We start from the raw sequence: 27,114 nt of genomic DNA, 5'->3' as shown, positions 1-27,114 counted from the left end.
AAATATAATGCAGATCCTATTCTTGAATAATTTACAGTATAATAAATATCCTATCTAATAAAAGAGTAATATGCAGATTGATCATCACTGCAACACACAATATAGCTGCCCCCATGTGGTCAAAGATCCTGCCCCCATGTGGACACAAGATGGCCACCACAAGATGGCCAGCAGGAGAGGGCAGTTGGGAGGCACCAGGCCTGCAAGGGAGGGCAGTTGAGAGGGACCAAGCCTGCAAAGGAGGGCAGTTGGAGGTGATCAACCCTGCAGGAGAGGGCAGTTAGGGGTGACCAGGCCGGCAGAGTAGGGAAGTTGGGGGCAAACAGGCTGGCAGCAGAGTGGTTAGGGGGTGATCAGGCTGGCAGGCAGAAGCAGTTAGGGGCAATCAGGAAGGCAGGCAGGCAAGCAGTTGGGAGCCAGCAGTCCTGGATTGTGAGAGGGATGTCCGACTGCCCGTTTAGGGATCCGACTGCCCACTGGGATCGGGCCTAAACGGGCAGTCGGACATCCCTCAAGGGGTCCCATATTGGAGAGGGTACAGGCTGGGCTGAGGGACAACCCCCCTCCGTGCACGAATTTCGTGCACTGGGCCTCTAGTATTTCTATAATGAGATAATTAAAAATAATCACAGTTTGTTGAAGGCTTGACATGTGCCAGGCATGGAGCTAAGACTTTGCATTTATTCATTATATCAGTTAATCCTTACAACAGAATTATAATTAACACATGTTTCCTTACATTAGCCTCATGTTTATATGAAAAGATTGAAGCTCAGAAATGTCAAATAACTTTCTCATACTTAATTAGTACCTAGTTAGTAACAGAAATGGAATTTGAACCCACACCTTTCTGACCCTAACCTAGTGTTAATTACATTACACCACTCTGTTTCTCAGATGTATTATTTAAAGGTGGATTGGGCCTTTTTCAGTTATACATAGCAGAAACAATACAAACGTGCTCAAGCAAATAGGGCATTTGTTGCTTCTTATGACTAAGGTAAAATACAGTCTTCAGGTAGCTAAACCCAGGACTTAAAATAATGTTATTGGGGCTTCTTTATTGGTTTTATTTAAAGATAGGATTTTCCATGGAACTAAAAGGATAACTATGGGCTTCCCCAAGTCAATATTATTCTTAGAGCTTGTGATTGTAGAGAAAGAAAGAGTGCTCTGGTTTTTAAGCCTGATTTATTGCTTATTACTGGGGCTGAAGGTGCAGAATCAGTCCTACCCAAACCACATGGACAAGGGAATGTCCTAAAAAGAAGAGGGGTGATATTACCATTATGTATTTATCATGCACGATAATTTTATATTCACTCAACAGTTTTGAGGAGTTGAATTCTGGCTAAGAATATTTTCAAAGCCAGGATTGCCACCCATTTCTTCAACTTTATACTCAATGGTTTTTCCTCTGCACCACAAGGTTCAAATAAATGAGTTACAGTCATAACCATACCCCTATCTTACCCATTAACATTTACTCTTTCACACAAATAGGTCATAGCTGAGAAAAATTATCAGTAGCAATGGGATATACTTTCTACATAAAAAAACATATCCAGCCCAGCCAGTGGTTGAGTGTTGACCTATGAACCAGGAGATCAAAGCTCAATTCCCAGACAGGGCATATGCCCAGGTTGTGAGCTTGATCCCCAGTAGGGGGTGTGCAGGAGGCAGCCAATCTCTATTTCTCTCTCCCTCTCCCTTTCTCTCTGAAATCAATAAAAAAAATTTTTTTTAAAGAAAAAGAAATCCAAATTTGGTTGTAAGCAAGGGAGAGATTCTTGGCAGGGTATGAGAGTGTGGAGGTAGTAATGTGAGAGAAAAAGACACACCAGATATCTTATTTCAAGAATATTAATTTCCTTTTCTTTTGAAGGTAAAGGCTAATATGTTAGACATGGCAGATAATGCATTTGATGACGAATACCAGAAATGTACTGACAGGATGGAAATCAAATATGTTCCCCAACTGCTCAAGGAAGAAAAAGCAAGCCATCAGCTCTTTGAGGATGTGTGGGAAAATGCAAAAGCCAAATGGGAAGCTCAGAAGACTCAGCTCTCTCTCCCTATGAGTTTTAAGGATAACCATGGAATAGCCCTGATGGCATATATTTCTGAAGCTCAAGAGCAAACTTCCTTTTACCATCTGTTCAATGAAGCTGTGAAGATGGCTGGCCAGTCTCGAAAAGATTATATCTATGGCTTCCAGTTCAAAGCTTTTCATTTTTACCTGACCAAAGCCCTGCAATTGCTGAGGAGACCTTGTGAAGATAGCTACAAAAATGTGGTGTATAGCACAATCCAGGGTACTTCATTTACCTTTGGAGGCCTAAACCAAGCCAGACTTGGCCATTTCACCTTGGCACATTCAGCCAAACCTCAAGCAGCAAGTGACCAACACATTCTGTTAACCATTCACACATGCTTTGGGGTTGCCATTGGAAAATTTTTTGATAAAGAAAACGAAAGTGGAAGAATTATTATAATACCCCTGAATGAGATTTTTCATGTGTCACAGGATGGGGCTAGCAATAATCTTATCCTTCGAAGCACAAATAAGACCTGCAGCCATTACGAGTGTGCATTTCTAGGAGGTATGTATCTCTGTTCTGTCTGTGCTTGTCTGGGAGGGGAGGAGAAGCATTCTTAGGACCAGGGAGAGGTTAGGAAGGAAATTGAGAGGTGTTTGAAAGAAGAAATGACATTGGTGGTCTCTAGTCTAGCTCTTTTCATGATGTTAGTTTCAACCTCCCACCTTCCCCCAAAATTAGTTTTATCAAAGTAATACATTTGCAGTATTATTGAAAGTTTAAAAAAAATAAAATAGTACGATGAGGCCATTGTTTTCAAACAGGAGCAGTTTGCCCTTCAGGGTCATTTGGCAAAGGCTGGAAACATTTTTAGTTGTTACACTATCCCTAGTTGCTACTAGTATCTACTGTGTAGAGTTCACGGACACTATTAAACTGCATTGAACAGCCCCCCACAACAAAGAAGTACCTGGGCCAAAATACTACTATAAGGCTTACAATGAAAAGTAGCAGCCCCCTTCCCACCCATTCCCATTCCCACTTGCCACTCCTTGTGGCCTCCATTTTTTATTTTTAGCTATTTTTTTCAGGTACTTAGTGTCATGGTTCTAAGTAAATAAAATGCTTCAGCATGTTAATTATTGATTTTTACCTGTTTAATTCACAGTATATAGAATGAATATTTAGCTCTCATATTCCATAATTAGGAATTATTTATTGCATTCATCTTTAACAGAGAACTTATTTGATAGCTCTATTTCATCAGTAACTTAGATTCTTTCTGTCCCACCAATCTTAGCATGTTGGTTTTACTGATTCATATTTGCAGTGTGACTGTTGTAACTGTTGACATCAATTCATGTTCAAGACAAAATGAAGGGGAAGAGGGATGGCAGCCAAATCTGCCTATTTAATCAGGAATGTAAACATTTTCCTAGAAACGCTTAGATTTCTGATTATCATTGACTGTAACAGCCACTTGGTCATTCATGACTATAAGAAAAGCTTGGGCCCTAGCGGGTTTGGCTCAGTGGGTAGAGCATCGGCCTGTGGACTGAAAGATCCTGGGTTCGATTCTGGTCAAGGGCACATGCCTGGGTTGCGGGTTCAGTCCCCAGTGGGGGCCGTGCGGGAGGCAGCCAATCAGTGATTCTATCTCATCATTGATGTTTCCGTCTCTCTCTTCCTCTCCATTCCTCTCTGAAATAAATAAAATATATTTTTAAAAAGAAAAGAAAAGCTTGGAAAGGGGGTAAATTAGCATTTCCAGTCTCTATACTCCAGGGTGGTAAGGGAGAAGGGAATTAGAAATAGCTGGTAGGTCAGTAAACTAAAAATTTCTGGTAATCACCACCCTCATCCTCAGTATTCGTGCATTTCCTTTTTTTCCATTCTCCCTGTGTAGTAAAGACTGGTACCTTTTTAAGTACCTCTTAGTATGATTTTTTTTGTTGTTTCCTTAGTTTTTTATATACTATCAATAGTTTACCTCCAGATCCTTAGAAATATAAGTCTCCTCTTAATACATTCAGATACTATCTCTTTTTCTTTCTTTTCTGGTTATACTTCTTCTGTATTCCCCCACCATCCTGCTGTATGCCGTGTTCTCTAGGCTTGTTGAATATCCTGACTGTGGGATACTCCCCACACCAACTGGTGGGCGCAGTTTTGACGTTCCGGGCGTCTGACGCCAAGACATCCCCAAGACATTGAACCACCAATCAGCGCGTGCTGAGTGCCCTGGGGCCCACCCCTCAAGTTCCGCCCTGGGGCCCACCCGTTCCAGTTCTGCCCTGGGCCCCACCCCTTCCAGTTCTGCCCTGGGCCCAACCCCTTCCTCTTCCTTCCCTTAAAAGGCCTCTCCATACTTCCACGTGTCACTGTCTTCCTCTTCCTTCTGTTCTGCAAGAGGCAGTCTGGTTGGGTCCCTCCTCCTTCTCCCCTTCTCGCTTTCCTGGTTTTTCTACCTCCGTAATGAATCTCGCTCATTACTGCAGAATAAACCTCTCTTTTAATATGTCTTGGTGGTCTCCAACTCCAGTTTCCTGCGCCTCAAACCTTACACTGACATCTCTCTTTACTACTATTCTGAGACTTTCTTTTGCTTCTCCCCTATGAAGAATCCCCTGTATCTTGGATTTCTTCCTCTTCCTTGAATCCTCCTTTGTTTGGTGGGGTAAGGGTTCTCTGAGAAAAAGGACATTGAGGCAAATGTTCTAAGACTGCATGTCTGAAAAATCTACCTTTAGGCTTGAATAACAGTATGTGTAGATTGGTATTTCTGTTTCAGAAATTGTTTTCCTAGGAATTTTAAAGAGCTTCCTCCACTGGCTTCTAGTTTCTGGTGCTGCGATTGAAAAGTATGAAGCCATTCTGAGTACTAAATCTGAATTAGACCTGCTTTTTTTCTCTGGAAGGTTTTATGATGTTTTCTATATCCATAACATTCTGAAATGTTATGATATTATGCCTTGGTGTATGTGAGTAAAGGGTTAACAAAACTCTTTCTACGTTTTTTCTATGAAAATGGCCTCCAGTTGATCTTCTAGCACCTTTTCTCTGAAATCTACTAAAGGTGGAAATGACTAATGGTAAACTGCCTAATTGTAAACGTAATCTTATCTGCTTGTGTTATGCCCAGAGTTCAGGGTCCCCAATAATCAACCACCAGGGAGCCTTTTCTCCGATGCAAAAGCAAAGAGTCTTTATTCAAACCCGGGTTTGGCTCCCAGCCTCCTCCTGACGCAGCAGTGGAGCCAGAGAGAGAACCCGAGCGGTAGTTTATAAAGGGTTGGTCATTTGGGTGGGCTTAGGGAAGTGACGTGGGTTACAGAGATTGCCTAATTTGGACTGAGTCTACTTCTCTACATTCCTATTGGCAGGTTTATGCAACTGTTACATTCTCGCGGTTTTCTAAGAAAAAGGAGTCATATACATAGTTACACGGGATGGAGGGTACAGTACATTTTGTGCTGTCCTGCTCTGCCCTTTCACTTGGATTATGAATGAACTGTAACTACTTTGGGGAAAATTATAGCATTGGGCATTCCTGAATGTATTGTGACATACCCAGGTGTTCTTCTTGCTGAGTCATGGAAGTACATTCATAGACTGGTATAAGAGATACTGTCTTCTGTGACAGATATGTGACATGAGGCTACTAAGTTAGGATAGTTCCTGCAACCATTTGTGTACTCTTGTTTCCTTGTAACTGAGCATCATTCTGGGGGCTAATAGCCCTGGAATTCTGTAAGGACTTGCATTGAAGAGATGTATATCATGATGTCCATTGCTAAACAGTATGCCATGTTCCCTGCCTTGCATTCTTCTGCAAATCTGGTGAGGTGATGGCCTTTTGGGGTCTTATGAGTGTGATTACTTTTCTGAACCCAAAACTGTGAGTGTACCCCCCCCCCCCCCCCGCAACGTCCCGTGTGGTTCAGGGTTCGGGCTCTGGAGGAGGCCGCACACAAGTGAAAGAGACTAGAAACTATTAATTTGGAAATATTGGGGGCCAGGCGGGAGCCCAGCTCAAGAGGAAGGACTCCACCCCGCTCTGGCCTTGCTATCCCTTTTATTCAGGTTTTGGGATACACCCAGAGCCCTTAGGCAGGCAATTCCAATAATAGCCAATCAGCAAGGATTTACATAAAACTAAAAGGTGAAAGTTGCTTCAGCTACCATTGTCTCAACTAACAGTGGGTGGTTGGCTCTGACCTTTCAGAGCTTCAAGGTTGACCAGCCTTCTGGGTTCCTTGTCCACACCTCTCTGCTAGTGAAGACAATGGGCGGCTTCCAACACAAAACCATGGCTGCTGGTCATGCAGAGTGAGTATTGCAGTAAGACCTCAGAAGTGGGATGGACATTTAGATTTGACTCCATGTGACCAAGGCATATGAGATAAAAAAAGAATAGGGTGGGGAAGTGCCAATGAGACATCATGCCTGGTTTGATGGCTGATTCACTTACAATTAATGGCAGAAGCTATGTAGCCATTGAGGTGCCTGGGACACAAAATTTAAGGAGATCCTCAGTTTCAGGGTTGTACACTTGCAGCATCTGCATTTGCATGACGCTAAAAGTGAGCATCTCTTAAAGTTTGCACTCGGCACCTCATTTGCCTCACCCTAGTCCTGGCCCTTAGTTTCAAGTAAATAAGATTAATTATTCACCTGGAGGGGCAGAAGATGATTGGAGTGAGTAAATTTGTGTAGAGAGGAACAATGCTCATTCTCCTTATGAGCCCTGCATTAGACCTGACCAAAAACCAAGTAGGTTGAAGATAGCTCATACCAGCTTATGGGAACTGATTGTGGGCATGTATGTCTTCCCAGTTGCAAGTGTCCCCCCAACGTCCCGCATGGCTCAGGGTTCAGGTTCAGGGTTCGGGTTCTGGAGGAGGCCGCACACAAATGAAAGAGACTAGAAAATATTAATTTGGAAATATTGGGGGCCAGGCAGGAGCCCAGCTCCTCATACATCACAGTAGGTTGAAATTGGCCATGGTTGAGAGTTATACCATAGAAATCAGCAAATACTACCAATCAGGATACCCTAACCTCCACTGCAGAACTTGTTCAACTTTACCAGCACATCACAGCCAGAAATCCAGTTGCATCTGGACTGTCAAAACAATGCCATGTTGGTGCTCCTGATGCATTTAGCCACATGCCATTTGTAGAGGAATTGGTTCTACAGAAACCCTGGCTACAGTAGCTATAGGCTAAATAAATCACTGGTATTTGGTTGATTAACAGAGATGGGCAATGAAGCCCACAGAATCCATGTTTGCAAATGGGATTATGATGAACAAGAAGGGTGGAACCATTGGGTGGATTCAGAATGAGCAGCTCAGACCTGCATGGGCTAGGGAGTTGTGAGCCCCATGTGAGGAAGGGGAAAGTGGAGGGCACACCTCTGTGAGTCAGCCCACAAGATCAAGAAGAGGCTACATGGCAGGTTAATGTTCAAACCAGCCACAAAGGGAGACCTTTGTGGAGGCTCACATGTACTATTTGGAGAGCTCTGACAAAGTCAGACCACTGCACTTGATTGTGTTGATTTAATTCCAAACTGAAGTCTAACCAATGTCTTCTGCTGCCATCTAGAGATAACTAATGGGAACCTAGGCTCAAATCTAGATCATTGAAGCTAGGCTTTTTGAAACACTATGAAGGACAATAACCAGAACTTTTGTTAGTTTGTTAATAATCCTCACCCAAGGATATTTTTTCCATTGGTTTTTAGAGAGAGTGGAAAGGAAGGAGGGAGGGAGGGAGAGGGAGAGGGAGAGGGAGAGGGAGAGGGGGAGAGAGAGAGAGAGAGAGAGAGAGAGAGAGAGAGAGAGAGAGAGAGAGAGAAAGAAAGAAAGAAAGAAAGAAAGAAAGAAACATCAATGTAAGAGAGACATGTACCTTGGGTTGATTGCCTCCTACATGCACCCCGACCCAGGGCGGGGGATGGAGAGTGCAACAGAGGTTTGTGCCTTTGACCGGAATTGAATCTGAGATCCTTCAGTCTGCAGGCCAACACTCTAACCACAGAGCCAAACCAGCTAGGATACCAGAGCTTTCTTAGAAATAAGCCAGGAGGATATAATCAGAACCTTGTTCCACTGTGACTAACTGTAATTTTGCATGAAAAAAGACAATATTTCTAAAAGGGATTAAAAAGTTATATCGTGCTAAATTTAATGCTAACACAGTCCTGTGCTACTGTTCTAAACTTGCTTATGATTTCCAAGATAAAAATGTGTTGTGGGCCTTACAGAAACTAGTTAGATAATAATAATAATAATAATAATAATAATAATAATAATTCCATTGGTGTCCCACTAGATAATACAATTCCTGGTGGTCAAAGATACTAAACTTGGTATTCATTCAAAATTATAGGAGTGAATTGTGGTAACAAAAACCTTTATCCTTCCTCATAGGAGAATGAGAAACATCACAGGTTAACTTTGTATACCAGCAGTCACCAACCTTTTGGACCTCACGGACCACCAATGGTCCAAGGACCACCAGTTGGCGACCACTGTTCTAGAAAATTGATAAAGGTGGTTAGCTGTGTAATTAGGCTAAATTCTTTATCATTAAACATGACACAGCTTGCTTCCCCAGAGTGAGCAAGAGAAACAGGAAACAGTGCCAGCAAGTCAGTCTTTTGCAACCTAATCATGGAAGTGACATCTCAAGAGGAGAGGATTACATAAGGGTGTGAATATCAGGAGACAGGATCTTTGGGAGCCATAATCCCAACCCATTATAGTCTGTCACCTCCCCCAGGGGATGATCCAAATCAGCTGTCATTTTCATAATGATGAGTTCCCGTGGTGACTTCTGCAGACAGAGGAGAGTAGGTACAGAACCACTGGAAGCAAAATCAGCTACCAGTTTCATATACTAGTATTTTTTTTATCTGATTAATATGATCAGTCTGTTTACTGAGGTCATATGAAATATATATTCATTTACTGAAGTAAAAGCTGGTATTTTATGAATATCTACCCACATCAGTCCGAACAAGCACAACCATGCAAAAAGGAGAGGAATATATTCTTCCTCCAATTCCTTTCATTCTCCAGCTCCTAATTTGTTGGTGTTTGGGAACTCGGTCAAGGCAGAGGTTAGCAAGATTTAGACAACTTGTAAATAGCTGAAGATAGCCAGACCTGTCAGTCCTGTAGAAATCTTCATTGGGGAGGCTGGTAGAATTTTTCATTTGAAGTCCTAGTCCTTTATAATGATTCCCTTACTGTGGTAGGTTATAGACAATAGAGGCACATGCTTGATTTGCTTTGTTGGTCTCCAGAGGCTTTTCTTTATAAGTAGTCACTTCATATGGGCATATTTGTGTGTAACATAAAGATTGAGTTCATGAGTTGTATTTACTGCATTTATTTCCATAGAGAGGACTGCATTGGCTTTATCTTTAGTAATTCAATCCTGGGTGTCTCAATGGCCTGATCATATAGCTAGGGCAGTAGTGTTGGCACATGAGTATACATAAACGTAGATGTTCTCTTTGCCTGGGTCATTTGAAGTTCAGCTCTTCATGTAGAGCATCCAAGGCAATGAACAAGTTATCATCATTATAACGGATGGATGCAGCCTTCTATTGGATTTGTCCAACGTGGGGGCAGGCTGTTTTGTTAGAGAACTATGCTATCTTTTCAGGTGTGAAGTCTTGTAAGTATGGCCCCCATTGAGTCAGTAGTTTGGTAAATTAGTAGGTAAGGCTTTTGTAATGGCTAATGCAGAGCTTTTCAGCCTTTCTCAGTTCTTGTTCCTTTCCTTAGTGTTATCATAATTTATTTCAGTGTCCCTAGGCTAAACGAAGTACCCCAAAGTTCCACTTACTAGGTAAAGTCAAACAACTCAATAAGCATTTATTTACTAACATCTTAGTAGCTGTTTGAAAAAAGAATATACAGAAATTTTTAAACTTTATTTTTATTGTTGAAACTATTACAGATATCCCCGTTTTCTCCTCCTTTGCCCACCTCCACACAATTTTTTAAAGTACTATTCTTTCATTCTTAACCATAATAATTTGCTAATGGGATGTATATGCCTATTGGATACTGCACAACTTCTTAAACCTTGAAATTAGTTTAGACACTACCTTATTTCCTGATCCATGTTAATTTTTACATATATTTGCTTTTTATCACAACTGCTGAAAACCAACTTTGCAAATGTATGGTATCATCAAACAGAATGTAACATGATACAACTTTGAAACTGCATTCTACCTCAAGCTAGTAGTTCATGCAGTATCTGACAAATACCAACGATGACTGTGTTTATCTTAAAATTTTAAAGTATCCTTTGGTATCTTGTGAATTTGTTCTAGCATTCAGGGACACCTCTGCTACTGTTTAGAAACTTCAGGCCTAATAGATGGGCAGCCACCTGTTTGTGAAAGTGGCTAAGGCCTTAGGAACCAAGTTTGGCCCTTAATTGGAGGTAAAATTTTAATATGACAAGGGATCATTTAAAAAATATTTTTACTTATTTATTTTTATTTATTACTATTTTTAATCCTCAACCGAGGATATTTTTCTATTGATTTTTAGAGAGTAGAAGGGAGAGAGGAGAGGAGAGAGAAAGAGAGAGAAACATCTACATGAGAGAAACACATTGATTGGTTGCCTCCTACACACGCCTCTATTGGGATTGGGTAACCTGCAACCAAGGTATGTGCCCTTGACCAGGAATTGAGCCCACGACCCTTTTGTCCAGGGGCCAATGCTCTTAACTCCATGGTTGGCAAACTGCGGCTCACGAGCCACATGCGGCTCTTTGGCCCCTTGAGTGTGGCTCTTCCACAAAATACCACAGCCTGGGCAAGTTTATTTTGAAGAAGTGGCATTAGAAGAAGTTTAAGTTTAAAAAATTTGGCTCTCAAAAGAAATTTCAATCATTGTACTGTTGATATTTGGCTCTGTTGACTAATGAGTTTGCCGAACACTGGTCTAACTAATGAGAAACCCACCAGGGCAATTCTGCTGTAGTCTTATTATCACCTGTCAGCTATGAGTTAGGTCACAGACATCTGTAATTTCTTAGGATCTGAAGGAAATAGGGAACTCCTGGGAGGGCTTAATTTACTATTGCTTTTCAGGGTTCTTACTATAGAGTTCTCTGCTAAAATGTCAACTTACAGGTTTTTCAGTGTGTTTTGTGGGAAAAGGCACTATTCTTGATCCTATGGGGTCTTTCCCTGGCCTTGGGTAATTTCCTCACACATATAAGCTCATCAGTATTTTGCAAAATACTTCAAAGAGAAATCCTTTGAAGATCTCCAGGGTTCTCGCTCTGAGTAGCACCCTTCTTTAGTACTATGTAATAACCAAATTATCCTGGTATTTTCTTTGTAGAAAAAATTTAAACTACTTAATAGTTATAATATCATTCGATTTTTCTGTTTGTTCTTGATATTTTTTTATTTTTTTAGGAATTTGCTTATTTGTCTTATATTTCAAATTGATTCACAGTAACTCATATATTTCACAACTATTGAATCTATGCTTATATTCCCTTTATCATTCTTATATATAATATTTATGCCTTCTCTTGTTTATTTCTGGGTCAATCTCTTATCCATTTTTAATCCTATTACTTCTTTAGAAACTCAAAATAGTTTGATTACTTTCCTGCTGCTGAAAATACTAATGAAAAATTAAATCCAGAGTCAAATAGGGAGGAGAAATGAAGTCTTGAATAAATGGAACTGTGTTAAACATTAAAGGATACCCATCCTGAGGTGTTAGCTGAACCTATATGGTATTATTTCACAGCATACTAGTCTGTAAATCAAACCATCATGCTGTGCTCCTTAAACTTAAAAAAAATTATCAGAAATTCCAATAAAATACATAAGCATAAAAAAAGATACCCATTCTGTAGTACTGAGGAGGCTCTCAAAAATTTTGTGCATAAAAATCACTTGGAGTGCTTGTTTAAAATGCAGATTACAAGGCACCACCACCAGAAGTTCTATATCAGTAGTCTTGGCTAGAGTCCTTCAGTTTTCAATTTTAATAAGCACCCAACTGATTCTGAAGTATGTGATTGGAAGACTACACTTTGAGAAACATGTTCTAATTTGTGCTACAGTCAAAAGATAAAGGCTAGTGCCTCCAGTGCCTAGTCCCCAGACCAAATCTATCATATCTGTAGCTTTGTCATCCACAATTCCCCTCACCTTCACCTAACCCTCAACTAAGCCTCTGCGTAAGGCTTGCACCCACTCATCTTCTGCTGAGGCAACATTTTGTAATTGTCTCAAGAACTGTTTTTTAAATTTCTAGTCTAGCCAAACACCTGAGGTTAGCCTCAGGGGACCATCAGATTCTAACAAATCTGACTAATTTCTGGATCAGCATGTCACCTGGAGTCTTGGTTCAAACTCCACAAGTGGAGCAGGATTTGATAGCTGATTATAGAAGACTATATCTTATAGTGAAACCAGGACTCTCGGAAACGCCCCCATCTTAGATGGAGAGGTTTCTCCACAGATAACTGAATTTGATTAAATCAGTGATTTAGCCAGCCATGGGGAAGAGACCATAGGATATCTAGACCTTCTTGTGACATTCTGGGAAACCCTCCATGGCTCATGCTGGCACCAAATCTAAACACCCTCTCACTGATCTTCTTGCCTTAACTGCTATTGGGCAGGCCTGCAGATTCCCCTTTATGTCAAGTCTCAGGGAAATCACTGCTGCACTGATGATTTTTGCAGGGCATCACTGGCAAGAAGGTATAAAAGTACTATTAAATGCCATGTTTCTGCTCTCCAAAAACTGTGGATTTCCTTACATAGAGATCAGTGTTCTGGAGCAGACCAACTTGGTTTCTCCATATGCATGTGAAGGATCTTTATTCATATATTCAAGGATCTTGAAGCTCTGATTGAGGTTCTTTTTCTCCAATGGATAGGAACTGTCACAGTAAAAGGATAGGTTTGCTGTTGAGGACATTTAATATCTGAAGAGAGGATTAGTTGAAAAAATACTTAAATTTTCTCCTAACTTTTTCAGACTAATCATAGAATAGAATCATTAAGTGTTAGCTTTGAATGGCCTTTGGAAGTCATTTGAAGCAATCTCCCACTAAAAGATCCAGATAAGGAAGCTGAATTCCAGAAATGTTAGATGTTTTATCAAAGATCAGACTGCTATTTGATGGCTATAATCCTCTCTAATAAAAGAGTAATATGCAAATTAACCATCACTCTGCTACATAAGCCACACTCACCAGCCAAGCCACACCCACAAGCCAATCTGGGAGAGTATGCAAATTAACCCCAACCAAGATGGCTACCAGAAGGGAGGCTTGGGTTTCCCCGGCAACAGAGGAAGCCAAGCTTTCCACATACTCTTTCGGGCCCAGGCCTCCACTCAAGGAGTTTCAATTATAGAAGGTAAACAAATCCACGGATCGAGCAGGAGGCTTGGCTCTGCTCCAGGATACAAAGTTTCAATTGTAGAAGGTAAATAAATTCCAGATACCAGGGCCTCTGCTTGGGTCCCCAGGGGCGTAGCTGGCCTGCAAACCACCACAGGCCACTCACCCAGGCCTCTCCACGCCCCAAGGGAACCCGTCCCTGATCCAGGACACCCTTCAGGGCAAACCAGCTGGTCCCTACCCGTGCACCAGGCCTCTATCCTACCTAATAAAAGAGTAATATGCAGATTGACCATCACTCCAACACACAAGATCAAGATAGCTGCCCCTATGTGGTCAAAGATCCTGCCCCCATGTGGACACAAGATGGCCACCACAAGATGGCCAGTAGGGGAGGGCAGTTGGGAGGGACCAGGCCTGCAAGCGAAGGCAGTTGAAAGGGACCAGGCCTGCAAGGGAGGGCAGTTGGAGGCGATCAACCCTGCAGAGGAGGGCAGTTAGGGGTGACCAGGCCGGCAGAGGAGGGAAGTTGGGGGCAAACAGGCTGGCAGGGGAGCAGTTAGACATCAATCAGACTGGCATGGGAGTGGTTAGGGGGTGATCAGGCTGGCAGGCAGAAGTGGTTAGGGGAAATCAGGAAGGCAGGCAGGCGAGCAGTTGGGAGCCAGCAGTCCTGGATTGTCAGAGGGATGTCCGGTGGGATTGGGCCTAAACGGGCAGTTGGACATCCCTCGAGGGGTCCCAGATTGGAGAGGGTGCAAGCTGGGCTGAGGGACACCCCCCGCCCCCATGCACGAATTTCGTGCACCGGGCCTCTAGTATGAATATAAATATATAATTGTTCTACAGTTTGCATCCTACTAAGTTATGGGTCTGATAGACTAGGAGCTGACAGATTAATTACTAATAGCCACAGACCAGTGGCTCTGCAGGGTAAATTGTGTCTAACTAATAAAGCTTTATCTTTATGTTTCAGGACTAAAAATGGAAAATTGTGTTGAGAACATAGGTAAGATATGCTTTAAAGTATTATCTCTGTAATGGGAATTATATCAGTGTCATTTCTCACAGGTATGGGTCAGAGCCATCTGACCACATTGTCATGTTGTCAGCCATCATTCATTTCTCAAGGCAAAATTGTGCTACTGCTACTACCTTTTAGCAGTGGAGGGCCCAGGAGCCTCTGCTGGTTGCATCCCTTCCCTATCCGCACCCACAACCTTGCCTGTGGCTGTTCTTTCAAACACTACATTTAACTTGGGCATGTAGTACCATTCCACTCTCACCCTAGTCCAGTGATGGCGAACCTATGACACACGTGTCAGCACTGACACGCGTAGCCATTTCTGATGACTCGCAGCCGCTGAGGCGGCCACATGCCGAGGATGAAACATTTGCTGCTCCTGAGGATGAAACATTTGCGAAATAATGTTTTTTCCTCAAAGAGACACACTACCCAAGTTATGCTCAGTTTTTTGGCGAAGTTTGACACGCCAAGCTCAAAAGGTTGCCCATCACTGCCCTAGTCTATCCTTACAGGAGTGTAAGGACTCCTCAATGCCCCTACTTGACTCCTACTTGACAGAGCTAGACTTATAACCCTTTGTTTTGATATTTTAGGAAATAACTTTTGGGATACTAATGAAGGAATAGAGTGACTATGGCTCAAGGTGAGAGCCTTGGAGGGTCAAAATGGTAATGCAACCTGTCTCAGCTTCCTCTGGGAAAGATAGGAGGATGTAAAAAAAAATAATCCTTCTTAGAGGATCATGGGAAAGCTTAGGGTAGGTAAACAGGAATTCTAAGAGTATTCAAGAATAGCATTATCAGATAGGCCCAACAGATTTGAATCAAAGTTGCCAGAAAATACCTTGGGCTGATGCATGCATTGAGTAGAATTTTTTGAAAATTTCTTTATTAAAAAGTTTGAAAATAAGGGTACATTTTTAGCTGTCTTCCTGGCTAGTTTTTCTATGAATTCTTCTTCATGTAATTAAAATGAATCCGCATCCATTTGTTTTTGAGACTAAAATTTTTATATTTCTCATCTCACCATATTTTGTTTGTATCTTAAAATGTAAGCCAACTCAGATTTTTATCATTAATAAACCTGACATTAATGTCTGAGCATAGTACTATATAATGAAAACATGTTTGTATTTCAGAATATTTTCTACCCATATATGTTGCCAGCCCTGGTAAGTATGCTCTCATGTTTAAAAATAATCCTTATATGGATATTTAGTAGCTCTTATTTAACAAATTCAATTCTTAGCTGAAGAAAAAGAGTATTTTGCAGATATGAAGGAATAACTTGGCAGATATAAGGGGTGGGGGGGAAGAAAGACTCTATTCTGGGGAAATTTGCCTCTCTATAAATGAGAGAGTTGGCATTCAGGAAAGCTGAACAACATGGAAACATTCTAGGGCCGTGGTCGGCAAACTGCGGCTCGCGAGCCACATGTGGCTCTTTGGCCCCTTGAGTGTGGCTCTTTCACAAAATACCACGGCCTGGGGGAGTCTATTTTGAAGAAGTGGCGTTAGAAGAAGTTTAAGTTTAAAAAATTTGGTTCTCAAAAGAAATTTCAATCGTTGTACTGTTGATATTTGGTTCTGTTGACTAATGAGTTTGCCGACCACTGTTCTAGGGGATAAGGTTGGTGAGACCTGAAGAGCTAGTCAGTCTTGAGAGATCTGAGGGTCTGTATTCAGTCATTGAGATTAATCTGTGATACCATTTAGCTGAAAGTAGAAAAGTCAGTTATTTGCACCTTTCAAATATGCTAATGTTTAGTATAATTTGATTAAAATATCTGGGTGATTAGATGTTTTTCTCCCCCGAGTTTAGTAGCCCAAATCACCTCTGTGCATTTAAGTTTCTTATTATGTGTTTGGCCCATGTAGCTACAATAAGATTTTCTTTATTGAAGAGAAAAAGGTATCTGGGCTTTCCTTAGGTATGCAATTTACTTGATGTTTTGGAAAATAATTTCCTGTACTGATGTGAAGCATATCATACCCCTGAGGACTTGTTTGGCAACACTTCTTATTGGCCCATTGCAGCCAAAATTTTACGGTCACTTCACAGGGACCTTAGCTAACTCTTCCAGACAGACATTTTTCTAGCTCATTGAGATCCCCCAGGATTTTCCTTTTTAAAAAAATACATTTTTATTGATTTCAAAGAGAGGAAGGCAGAGGGAGAGAGAAATAGAAACATTAATGTGAGAGAATCATCAATCAGCTGCCTCCTGCACGCTCCCTAGTGGGGATTGAGCTCACAACCTGACCAGGAATTGAACCCTGATCTCCTGGTTCATGGGTCTATGCTCAACCACTGAGCCGCACCGTCCAGGTGTGATGGTTTTTCTTGAGGTGCCAGAGGAAGGTTCCAGTCCAATTAGCCAAGGTGCATTTAGACTCTGATTAACACTTAAATTTAATAGCATTAATTTACTGGATTTACCAAATGGTTCTTTATGGCCATATTACCTGAAAATAGTTTTGTTATAACTATAGTAACTTCCAATGATTTTATTCTATCGTTAAAATGGAAAGTTTCTTTTTGTAACTTAGGTGATAAGAAACAGAAGCTTGAAGACCCTGGTAAGACATTTTCATAAACTCTGGGGTTTTACATTTGCAAGACATCTCCTTAGGGATGGGAACAGATGGGCATGGCATGGTAAGGGACAGTAGGAAGAGAACTAGTTTAGCTTACTAGTTTGGTATATCAGAGACCTTCCTGAGTTTCGGATAGACTTCTTTACAAAGATGACACAGCAGCTCTCTTTATGTCTTTTATCTAATAGATCATCCCAGGAGAGAAGTTGAAGAAGTAGTTGAGAACATATTATTTTCTGCTTTGTGCTAGCAGTTACATGGATAGAGGAAGGTGTGACTAGTTATTCCACAAACTCTTAGGATCTAGGATGTTGGGCAGGGTCATTAAAAATGGCATTTTTTTCTAAAATAAAAATTATGATTTTGTATATTTATTTCTGCTTCCAGTAATCTAACAGGTGCTATTAGATATATATGTTTGATTAATTAGTATGTTCCCATTTTTTAAAAATATATTTTATTGATTTTTTACAGAGAGGAAGGGAGAGGGACAGAGCTAGAAACAGCGATGAGAGAGAAACATGGATCAGCTGCCTCCTGCACACCCCCCACTGGGGATGTGCCTGCAACCAAGGTACATGCCCTTGACCGGAATCGAACCCGGGACCCTTCAGTCCACAGGCCGACGCTCTATCCACTGAGCCAAACCGGTTTCGGCTGTTCCCATTTTTTTTAAGTGATAGTATTCAAATGTCCTCAAGAGTGCTGAGATAGGAACACGCTCATAAATTACTGGTGAGATTATAAATTAGAACTTTTCTGGAAGACAGTTTGATAGTATGTATTACTAGCTTTAAAAATGTTCATACCTTTTAACCTAGTTATAACACTTTTAGATATTTGTCCCAAGGAAATCATCATAAGATTCTTGTATAAAATGTGTACAAAAATATTTACATAGTGTTATGGTAGTCAAAATTTATAAATAACCTTAGTGTCCAATAGGTGGGTAATATTAAATACAATTATATCCACATTACAAAACACTAAACTTAAAAATTACTTTTTAAAAATATTTTAAGAATATGAAATAGTGCTTATATACAGTGGCAAATAAAAGTCTATAATAATAAAAGGGTAATATGCTAATTAGACCGATGTCCTTCCGGGCGTCATTCCGGACATCTTTCCAGATGAAGCTGGGGCCAGAGCGAAGCCCAGGTCCCAGGTGCCTGCCCACTGGTGGCTGGAGGGAAGCAGCCCAGGTCTCGGGTGCTGGAGGGAAGCCCGGGTCCCAGGTGCTGGAGGGAAGCCAGTGCCGGCAGCAGGGGGGAGGAAGGCCTACTCTTGCATGAATTTTTGTGCATCGGGCCTCTAGTAGGATATAAAATGGCATGTAGAGTCTAATATCAGTTTTATTAAAAAATGTGAAAAAGTACAAATTTCCAGTTATAGGATAAATAAGTACTGGGGATGTAATATACAACTCCTGTATTTGACAGTTCCTAAGGGAGTGGATCCTAAAAGTTCTCACCACAAGGAAAAAAAATTTTCTTTTTTTGTATCTGATCTTTTTCTGTATGAGATGACAGATGTTAATTAAACTTATTGTGGTAATCATTGCACAATATATGTAAGTTAAATCATAATGTTACCTTAAAACTAGTACAGTGCTGTGTGTCGGTTACATCTCAATAACACTGGGAAATATGCTAAAATATATGTTTTTAAATGGCTGGAGATGGGGGATGTATACATAGCAAAGAGATTGAAAGGAAATATGCCAAAAAATGTTAAGAATGAGTAACTCTGAGATTTAGGATTAAGAGTAATTTTTAATATTTTCTAAATGATCTGTAATTATAATGTATGACATATAATCAATACATTTTATTTTTTAAAAATACATCGTGACAGATGTAGGTTGGAAGTCTTTGGCCTGAATCTAAAAAAACAACAACACAACAACAACAGGAGCTTAATCTGGGAGAGATCCTGGGTTCACTGGCCATTATTCTGACCGGAAGTCAGTCAGACTCCAGTGGGTTAAATCTTCTCTCCTTTACTCTGTCCCCTGCCATCTCGCAAATCTTTTAGAGCTTTCCACTATATAAATAGCCATGTAAATATAAGTTAAATTAATTTTCAAGCCAAGTGCATTTCCACTAAATAGTTCTATGTTCATCTTTAGGAATGAAAAGCCAGGAGTCCACTGTCTTACCTGGTAGGTAAACTTTTTACTTACTTTTTGAGGCTAGCTACAAGGGTAGGAGCAGACACAAGGACTCCTAGGACTAAGGGCATTACTGGACTTGGAGAGTTTGAGAAATGAGTTAAGCCAGAACAGAGGGACTCCATTTATTGAGTGCTTATTATGTTTCATGCAGTGTATTAAGCACTTTCATGATATGTCTCCTTTAATCATCACTTACTACAAACCTGCAAGGTAAGGATTTCCTTTACGTAAATAAGGAATTAAAGGTCAGAGGGATTAAGAAGGCTGAGCAATCAGAGCTAATAACTATAATAACAATAGAAACAAACCAAGAAGTGTCTTACACCTAGTACTGTTTCATTTTAAAGCTGATGTACTAGGACTGCCTGATGAAGATAAGGTTGGAGACATACGGGTCAGATCATGAAGTTCTTGAAGTTCCAGTTAAGGAGTTTGGGCTTTGCCCAGTTAGAGAATGAAAAGCCATTGAAAGGTGTTTTTTGTTGATACTGTTTTCTTTTCCCTTTTTTAAAGGGCTGGAGATGGGGGACGTATAGAAAAAAGGAAGCATTAACAATGCAAGATAATTGATTAACAGTAACCAATACTCATTTCTGTTTTTAGGTATGAAGAGCCATGAACCCATCCAAATGCCTGGTAAGACAGATTTCACTCTCTGGGCCCAAGTATGAGCTGGAAAGGATTCCCCTTGGCATTATAGAGACTATTGTCATTCATTAATATTTCTTTTACAGCTATCTGCCAGTCATTCTACAATGACTTAGCTGGGGAAAAAGAGTAGAGAAAGTACCTTTATCCCTGTTCCTGGAGCAGGAATCTTAGCTCCCTTGGGGGGAACGCTGAAGGGCAAGGCTGCAGGGACCTGGACGCATGCAGTCTAGCACCTTCTAGGTTCTATAGCTAAAGTTACTCAATAGAAACTTCAACTTCACACAAAAGCTGATTGTTAGCTTTTGGCTAACATTTCAGCATTTAGGATCTCCAGGTAACATAGTACTCTCCTTTCATAAAGATGGACTCAGTGAGGTGCCATGGCAGAAGGCTCCTCTAAGCTTAGTGTGGATTTGCACAGTGAGGGTTCGTGTAGCCAGAACTTTTAAATAAAAAGCCAGGAACTACAGTGCAGTGGGATCTTTGACACTTGTATCTCATTGGACAAAAGTGTGGAAATGGTACTCACTGGAGCAAACTGTAAGTTTTTCATTTAGGAGTGAAAATTTCAGAACCTTTTCCATTACCTGGTAAGCAATGGTAGGCATGCCAGAGAGGAATGTGCCAATTTGGCTGTGGGGGATGACATAACTGTCAACATTAGACATGCAGGGAAACCAAAGTACTTTGCACAGCATCACATAAGTGAGTGAAGGCCCCAAGTCTCTTAACTTATGACCACTAGTACACATTCCGTCAGATTTGCCATTTTTAAGTATATTTTTCCTGTATATTTACCATGGAAGATTTAACCTACCATTAAGACATAACCATTTCATGCGTATTTAAAATGTATGAGGCTGTTACTGAGGGCAAGGCCATTAAGGGGCCTTGAGTTTCTGTGGCCAGAGAAAATGAACAGTGACTCCTGTCAGGTTCCTGAGAAGGGCTTCAGAATGTAGGCTTACAGGGAAGGCAAAAATAAAAAAGGCTCTCAAACTTAATTTTTCCTGAGACAAGAAGTAAATGGACATAACATTTAACCAGAGAGCTGTGGACAGTAATAACACTTCTCTGTGCCTCAGAATTATCAAACCTGGCTAACACTTGTCATGTTTATCTTATGGGGATATCCGAAAGGACTGTAAAAGCACAAAATCTCAGGGTGTAAGTCCCTATCCATTAAGGAATTTTTTTAAAAAAATAGATTTTTGGCATTCACTGAATTGCATCCATCTATACAATGCTCTGCCTTGCCTAATATTGCTGTCTGTGAAAACTTCATGCTGTGTACAGAACCAGCATATTCATAGTTAATTACCAGCATATTCATAGTTAATTACCTAAAGTACAAACAGAGGCCCAGAGATAACCCTCCCAATTTTCATCTGCCACATGTGGTTGTGGGACCAGCCTTTTCCACATCTCCACTCCTCCGATCAGTTTCAAAGTGGCTTCTTCTTTAATTCCCTAGTTGTAGGACTTCCATTCCGCCAGATTTCAGGCGGTTCTGAATAATGGTAGTTCTGTAGTTTCCTCATAATTTTTGATGCGGTTGTGGGAGGATTCAAGCACTGTGTATATTACCTATGCTGCCATCTGGGCCAGAAGTCTCTTCTAGGTAACTTTGTATAAGTTCACTTTTCTGCACCTCTCCTGCCACAATCAGTTCAATGAAGAAAACTTCTGTCTCGAAGGATTGACTAAAGTCCTAATGAGACAAAGTACTGGCAAATGAATAGTTTTAAATAGTAGTAAATGGTAGCTGTCTTTATTATTATCTGAAAATCTTTTCTTATTTAGGAATAAAAGTGGTAAAACCAGATAAAAACCTAGTAATAAATATTTTATTGGGAGTGGAGCAAAGGGGTTCTGAGTCCTTTCCTGTAAGCATTTAGTTAGGCCAGTGGTCGGCAAACTCATTAGTCAACAGAACCAAATATCAACAGTATAACGATTGAAATTTCTTTTGAGAGCCAAATTTTTAAAACTTAAACTTCTTCTAACGCCACTTCTTCAAAATAGACTCGCCCAGGCCGTGGTATTTTGTGGAAGAGCCACACTCAAGGGGCCAAAGAGCCGCATATGGCTCGCGAGCCACAGTTTGCCGACCACGGAGTTAGGTTAATCTTAAGGAATCTGGGGAGAACACCTGAGCTGTATAGCTTCTGACATGTGTCTACAACGCATAGGTTTGCAGGGACTGTTTTATATTGTGCCCTCTCCTGGAAAGCTGTGTGTAGTGCATGCTTTTTTTGTGAAAACATTTACACTGAATCTCATTTAATCTAAGATAAATACTGTTTTGCCATTTCAGAGATGAGGACATGAAATATAGGAAGGTTAAGGAACCTGTTAAAGGGTAGAGACAACCAGGACTCAAACTTTTCAAGTTTTGTTCACTTTCTGTCACACAACACTTGTCTTTCACCCAGATTTAGTTATAAAAATACTCATCTATCCTGGGCTTTTAGAATTGGCATTTGGCTTCAAAGTTTTCAAAATATGGCAATATTAATATTTAAGTGCTAGGCACACACTTAGAGGTAGTATAGCATAGTAAAGAGGAGCTGAGGCTTTGAAATTAGAGGCTTTGAAATTACTACCACTGATTACCTCTGATTTTGTTTTGAGGAACATCTGTATAACATGGAAAACCATACCTACCTTCTAGGACTGTAAGAATTAAAGGTGGCAATATACAAAAAGCGTTTGTACAATGAATTACATATAGTATTAATATTGAATTTGGGAATCTAAATTCAGTATATTAAAACACTTTTTAAATTAAAATTTTAATCATTCTTTTAATGGCAACACTTCCTTGGTAAAAAATAAAAATAAATTAAAAATCCAGAGTGCAAGTGAGTAACAATTAAACCCTTCCCCCAGGCTCACACATATCTCTAAACATAATACCCCGCTCCTGAGGCCCATTCCCAGGAATAAGCAAGTTTGCTTAATCATTTAATCAACTTTTTCTCTCTGGATAAATAGGTTTACAATGCAATTTAACTCAAAATCTGTTTGTATTTTAGAATATAAAAGTCAAGAAGACATCAACAATCCTAGTAAGAAATATCTCATTTCCTTAGCTGATAAATGTTTAATCTGCAATACAGAAAAAGTGAGAAAAAGATTTTTTTTCTTAAAGGGACAGTGTCAAGAATCTAAGGCATCATAATAATATAACGTCATGTCCAAATGTTTGTGTGTATGGTGGGCCACCTTAATGTTTCTTGAGCAGTCATTTTTTACTGTGTGTAGTCTACTGTTTAAAGCAGTTGTTCTCAACCCTGTCAACCCAATTCTCCCATTTTCTGAAAAATATTTTATAAAGCCCTTATACTATCCTGAAATAAGATTCATAAAGAGACCTACCTTTACCCATTAAAAAATATCCTAACTATAATTTATAACAAAATTACATGCATTTTAATATGTAAATGCCTAGATTATATTAGAAGACATAATGCAGTAGACAGATGATTCCCTTATGCAAATAAATTTGGATTTAAGAGAAGACTAAAGCTACTCTATGTGACTATAAGAAGATGACAGTGAATACAGTGGGTCCTGGATAGAACTGTTTATGAAAACTAAAAATATTTGTTTATATGTAAAACTGACTTTAAGTTCTAGTGTTTTAACTAATAGGTTATTAATTATATATAGGTTTTTAACTAATGTATATGTCTAGCAGTTCATTTGAAATTTGTGTAGGTCGATTTTTCATGGTGCAAAACTAGCCCTCTACTTCTACCCCACCCTTGTGACAATAAAAAAAATACCCTGACAGCCTAGCCCGTGTGGCTCAATGGTTGAAAGTCTACCCATGAACCAGGAGGTCATGGTTCGATTCCGGTCAAGGCATATGCCTGGGTTTCAGGCTTGATCCCCAGTAGGGGGCATGCAGGAGGCAAATCAATGATTCTCTCTCATTGTTTTTATTCCTCTCTCTTCCTCTCTGAAATAAATTAAAAAAAAAAAAAACATTAAGAAAAACAATACCCTGACAAATTTCCAACTGTCTCTTAGAGGGCAGTACTGTTCCCTTGAGAACCACTGCTCTATCGTAACAGAGTAATGCATGAATTCATCTGCCTGCCCACTTCCCCATCTGTGTACATGTAACTGCATGTCTGTAATTATGGCAAGTAAATTGACAAAATGAGTTGAAAGCTTTTATAAAAATATACTGTTTCTTGGCCTCACTTACGAAACCTGAGTGGTGATTCCATTTGGATACTTCTAGTCAATCCTCCCTTGTACAGTCTAAGCCAAAACACAGCCAGAAGTCAGGTATCTGAGTTAAGGGTAGTATCAAACAGATCCTGAGATGGGTGGACTCCACTGTTTCTCTCCGCTAGTTTAGATGAATGGGAAGCAGTTTTCTCCAAAGCAGAAAGCTGTATGTATGAGGGGGAAATTTTTAATTTTTTAATGAGCTTGCAGGGCTTAGTATTTAAAAATGCAGCGATATTCAGTGGTATATTGGTAGCTATGAGTATATACATATATTTACTTGAAATAGAAAAGACACAAAATTAACCTAACCTTGCCTGTGTATACAAAAAAAATGAAAATCGAAAATTGCTAATTCTGGAGAATTTGAATAAAATTTATCTTGTCTATATATCTATTAATTATGGTATTATTCCATATGTACAACTGTAAACCTACTTTTGCCTCACCTTATATATGAAAATATAGCCTGAAATCTGTAATGAGTGATAATTATTTGAAAATTGTTCCTGGTTGGAAGTATTTCAAGTTAGTTTCTAACTCAACTTGAATGTCTGTTTACATATTCAGGATATATGGAATAGGTGGATGAACTTGATGACACGTGTCAATGACTATGTGTTCTTGTTAACAGCTCCAGCTCCAGCTCCAGCTCCACGTCCCAAAACCCATCCCTCTGCATCCTCTGGCAAAATGCTCCTTCCACCATTTGGGGCAATCATCATTTTAATCAGTGCTTCTCCTATATATCTCTTTGTTAGTCTGTAGTCAGCTATATTCTTTATTACTTGAAGTACAGTACAGGGATCCCACAGGAAATAATCAAAATGAATGTTATATTTTTCACTTGTTGGCCAAAGTCAGTTGATAAAATGAGAACTGCATGTGTTATTCACTTTTCAAATTCAGAAAGTTTGTCCAGTTATGTTGTAGAATCATTTTCACTTATTTGTGTATTAATCTTATTGCAAAAACGTTATTTCTGGTTGAATTCAATAAAAGACTTAAAATTATTAGATATAATTTCATAATTGCCAATACTAAAATATCCAATGTTAGTGGTTAACATGAATTTAATCCATAAATAAGAATTTTTTTTGGGGGGGTGGATAAAAATTATAGTTTACATTCAGTATTCTGTATATTAGTTTTAGGTGTACAGCATAGTGCAGTGGTCGGCAAACTGCGGCTCGCAAGCCACATGCAGCTCTTTGGCCCCTGGAGTTTTTAACAAAGGCCAGTTTAGGAGTACCCTAATTAAGTTAATAACAATGTACCTACCTATATAGTTTAAGTTTTAAAAATTTGGCTCTCAAAAGAAATTTCAATCGTTGTACTGTTGATATTTGGCTCTGTTGACTAATGAGTTTGCCGACCACTGGCATAGTGGTTAGACAATAGTATACTTTAAAAAGTGGTCCCCTCCATATTCAAGTATCCACCTGGCTGTAATTTACATCCCTGTACCTACCAATTAGTACATCTTAATCCCATCACCTTTTTACCCAACCCTCCAAGCCCTCTGGTAACCATCAATCTATTCTTTATGAATGTTTCCATTTTGTTGTTTAGATTCCACATACAAGTGAAATCATATGGTATGCCTTTCTCTGACTTATTTCACTTAGCATAATGCACTGTAGGTCATCATGCTGCTGCAAAACTGAATTTTAAAGATGTTCTACTCATCCTTGGAAGGATTAGACTTTTGACTTCAAATAGTATCATCCCTTAAAATACGAACTTTATATTTCTGTAAAAACAAGTTTACCAAGTATTTCACATACATAGTGCCTAATTTGAATCTCATCAATCCAGGAAAGTAGACAGTACTGTATATGTATGCTAAATAAGCAAAGGAAAATGAGGTTATACAGTATACTACCCTTTTCCTCAGGGTATTGTGGTGGTTTACTAGAGATTGATTTAGGCCTGGGGCTTTGGTAACTGACAGTTGTTTATACATGTTGCCAATATTTCAAAAAGGATTTCAAAGATACAAAAAATAAATAAATAAATAAACACCAAAAAAAAAAAAAAACACCTTACATAAAATTTAAACTGTTAGGGGTTCAATGTGCTTTAATTCCACCATGTAACTCTCTTCCTGTTCAGAATTTTTAATCTATCTGCAAGAACCATTAGCCAGTTGCAGACTAAACGCAGAACTTCTGTAAATTGCGCTGGAAAACAAAACTTCAAGTAGAGGCCCAAGTGGGCCTTATCTCCTCCTACTCACCTAAATCTAGAACTTGATTATATACAGATCAAGTCATATCTAACCAGCTACAAGTCATATCTAACCAGAACAAGGATCACAGGTCAGCCTTACACATGCGTAAGTCACCTGTCTTTGTGTATGTGTGTGTGTGTCAGTCTTTAAAAGGCAGGCTCTGGGCCCTATCTGGGGGTATCGATCTTGCAAAATTAGGAACTATCAGAACACGAAAAATGAAAGACTAGAGAAGTGAGTATGGTGTGTGTGACTAGTGATTTGTTCTTCATGGAATGTGACTCAGGAACAATTCTCATCAGATCAATAACTCTTCCTACGGTAAGAGAGTGTGCAGAGGGACAGATACCTTCCACAGTTGGCTACGTGGATGAGGAGGAAGGAAGTGGCTATCTTCTGGTCCAAGGAGAAAAAAATTTATTTCCCAACATTGTTGGATTGTAACAATGAGTAGGAAAGTATGATGAAAGAGGGTGGTATATAGAGTGTAACAAGTTTGCATGCCATAATCTTGGCAAAAGTGGCTGCAGACTACTAGTAACTAACTTGGAAATAAAACAATCAGTTTTAAAGTTCTCAGTCTCCTACACAATTGTTATCTAATCTGTAGCTGGACCGAAATTCCTATAGTGGGATTTCAGAGGATGACCTCTTAGTATACATTCCTCATTATTCTCATAATAAACACAACGGCAAGACTCATACCAATACATCACACAGAAATGAAA

General features: G+C 39.8%; 1 protein-coding gene across 2 annotated transcripts in view; it reads left to right on the top strand.

The window, feature by feature from the left end:
* Positions 1-25,103, top strand: part of ART3 (ADP-ribosyltransferase 3 (inactive)) — a 115,893-nt gene extending 90,790 nt beyond the window's left edge. Inside the window, exons 3-10 of one of the 2 annotated variants that reach the window (XM_079767274.1) lie at positions 1,886-2,603; positions 14,434-14,466; positions 15,623-15,655; positions 17,034-17,063; positions 19,213-19,245; positions 19,861-19,893; positions 22,947-22,979; positions 24,788-25,103. In XM_079767274.1, the coding sequence (XP_079623400.1) occupies positions 1,886-2,603; positions 14,434-14,466; positions 15,623-15,655; positions 17,034-17,063; positions 19,213-19,245; positions 19,861-19,893; positions 22,947-22,979; positions 24,788-24,921 (1,047 nt within the window). In that variant the 3' untranslated portion in view covers positions 24,922-25,103. The remainder of the gene's footprint in view (positions 1-1,885; positions 2,604-14,433; positions 14,467-15,622; positions 15,656-17,033; positions 17,064-19,212; positions 19,246-19,860; positions 19,894-22,946; positions 22,980-24,787) is intronic. The other variant, XM_079767275.1, reaches the window with a different exon arrangement.
* The last annotated feature ends 2,011 nt before the right edge of the window (positions 25,104-27,114 follow it).

This window comes from Cnephaeus nilssonii (genome assembly GCF_951640355.1).
Source record: "Cnephaeus nilssonii genome assembly, chromosome: 1".
Classification (NCBI taxonomy): Eukaryota; Metazoa; Chordata; class Mammalia; order Chiroptera; family Vespertilionidae; genus Cnephaeus; species Cnephaeus nilssonii.
Note: the sequence above shows the minus strand (reverse complement) of the source record. Positions and strands in the feature narration are given on the sequence as shown.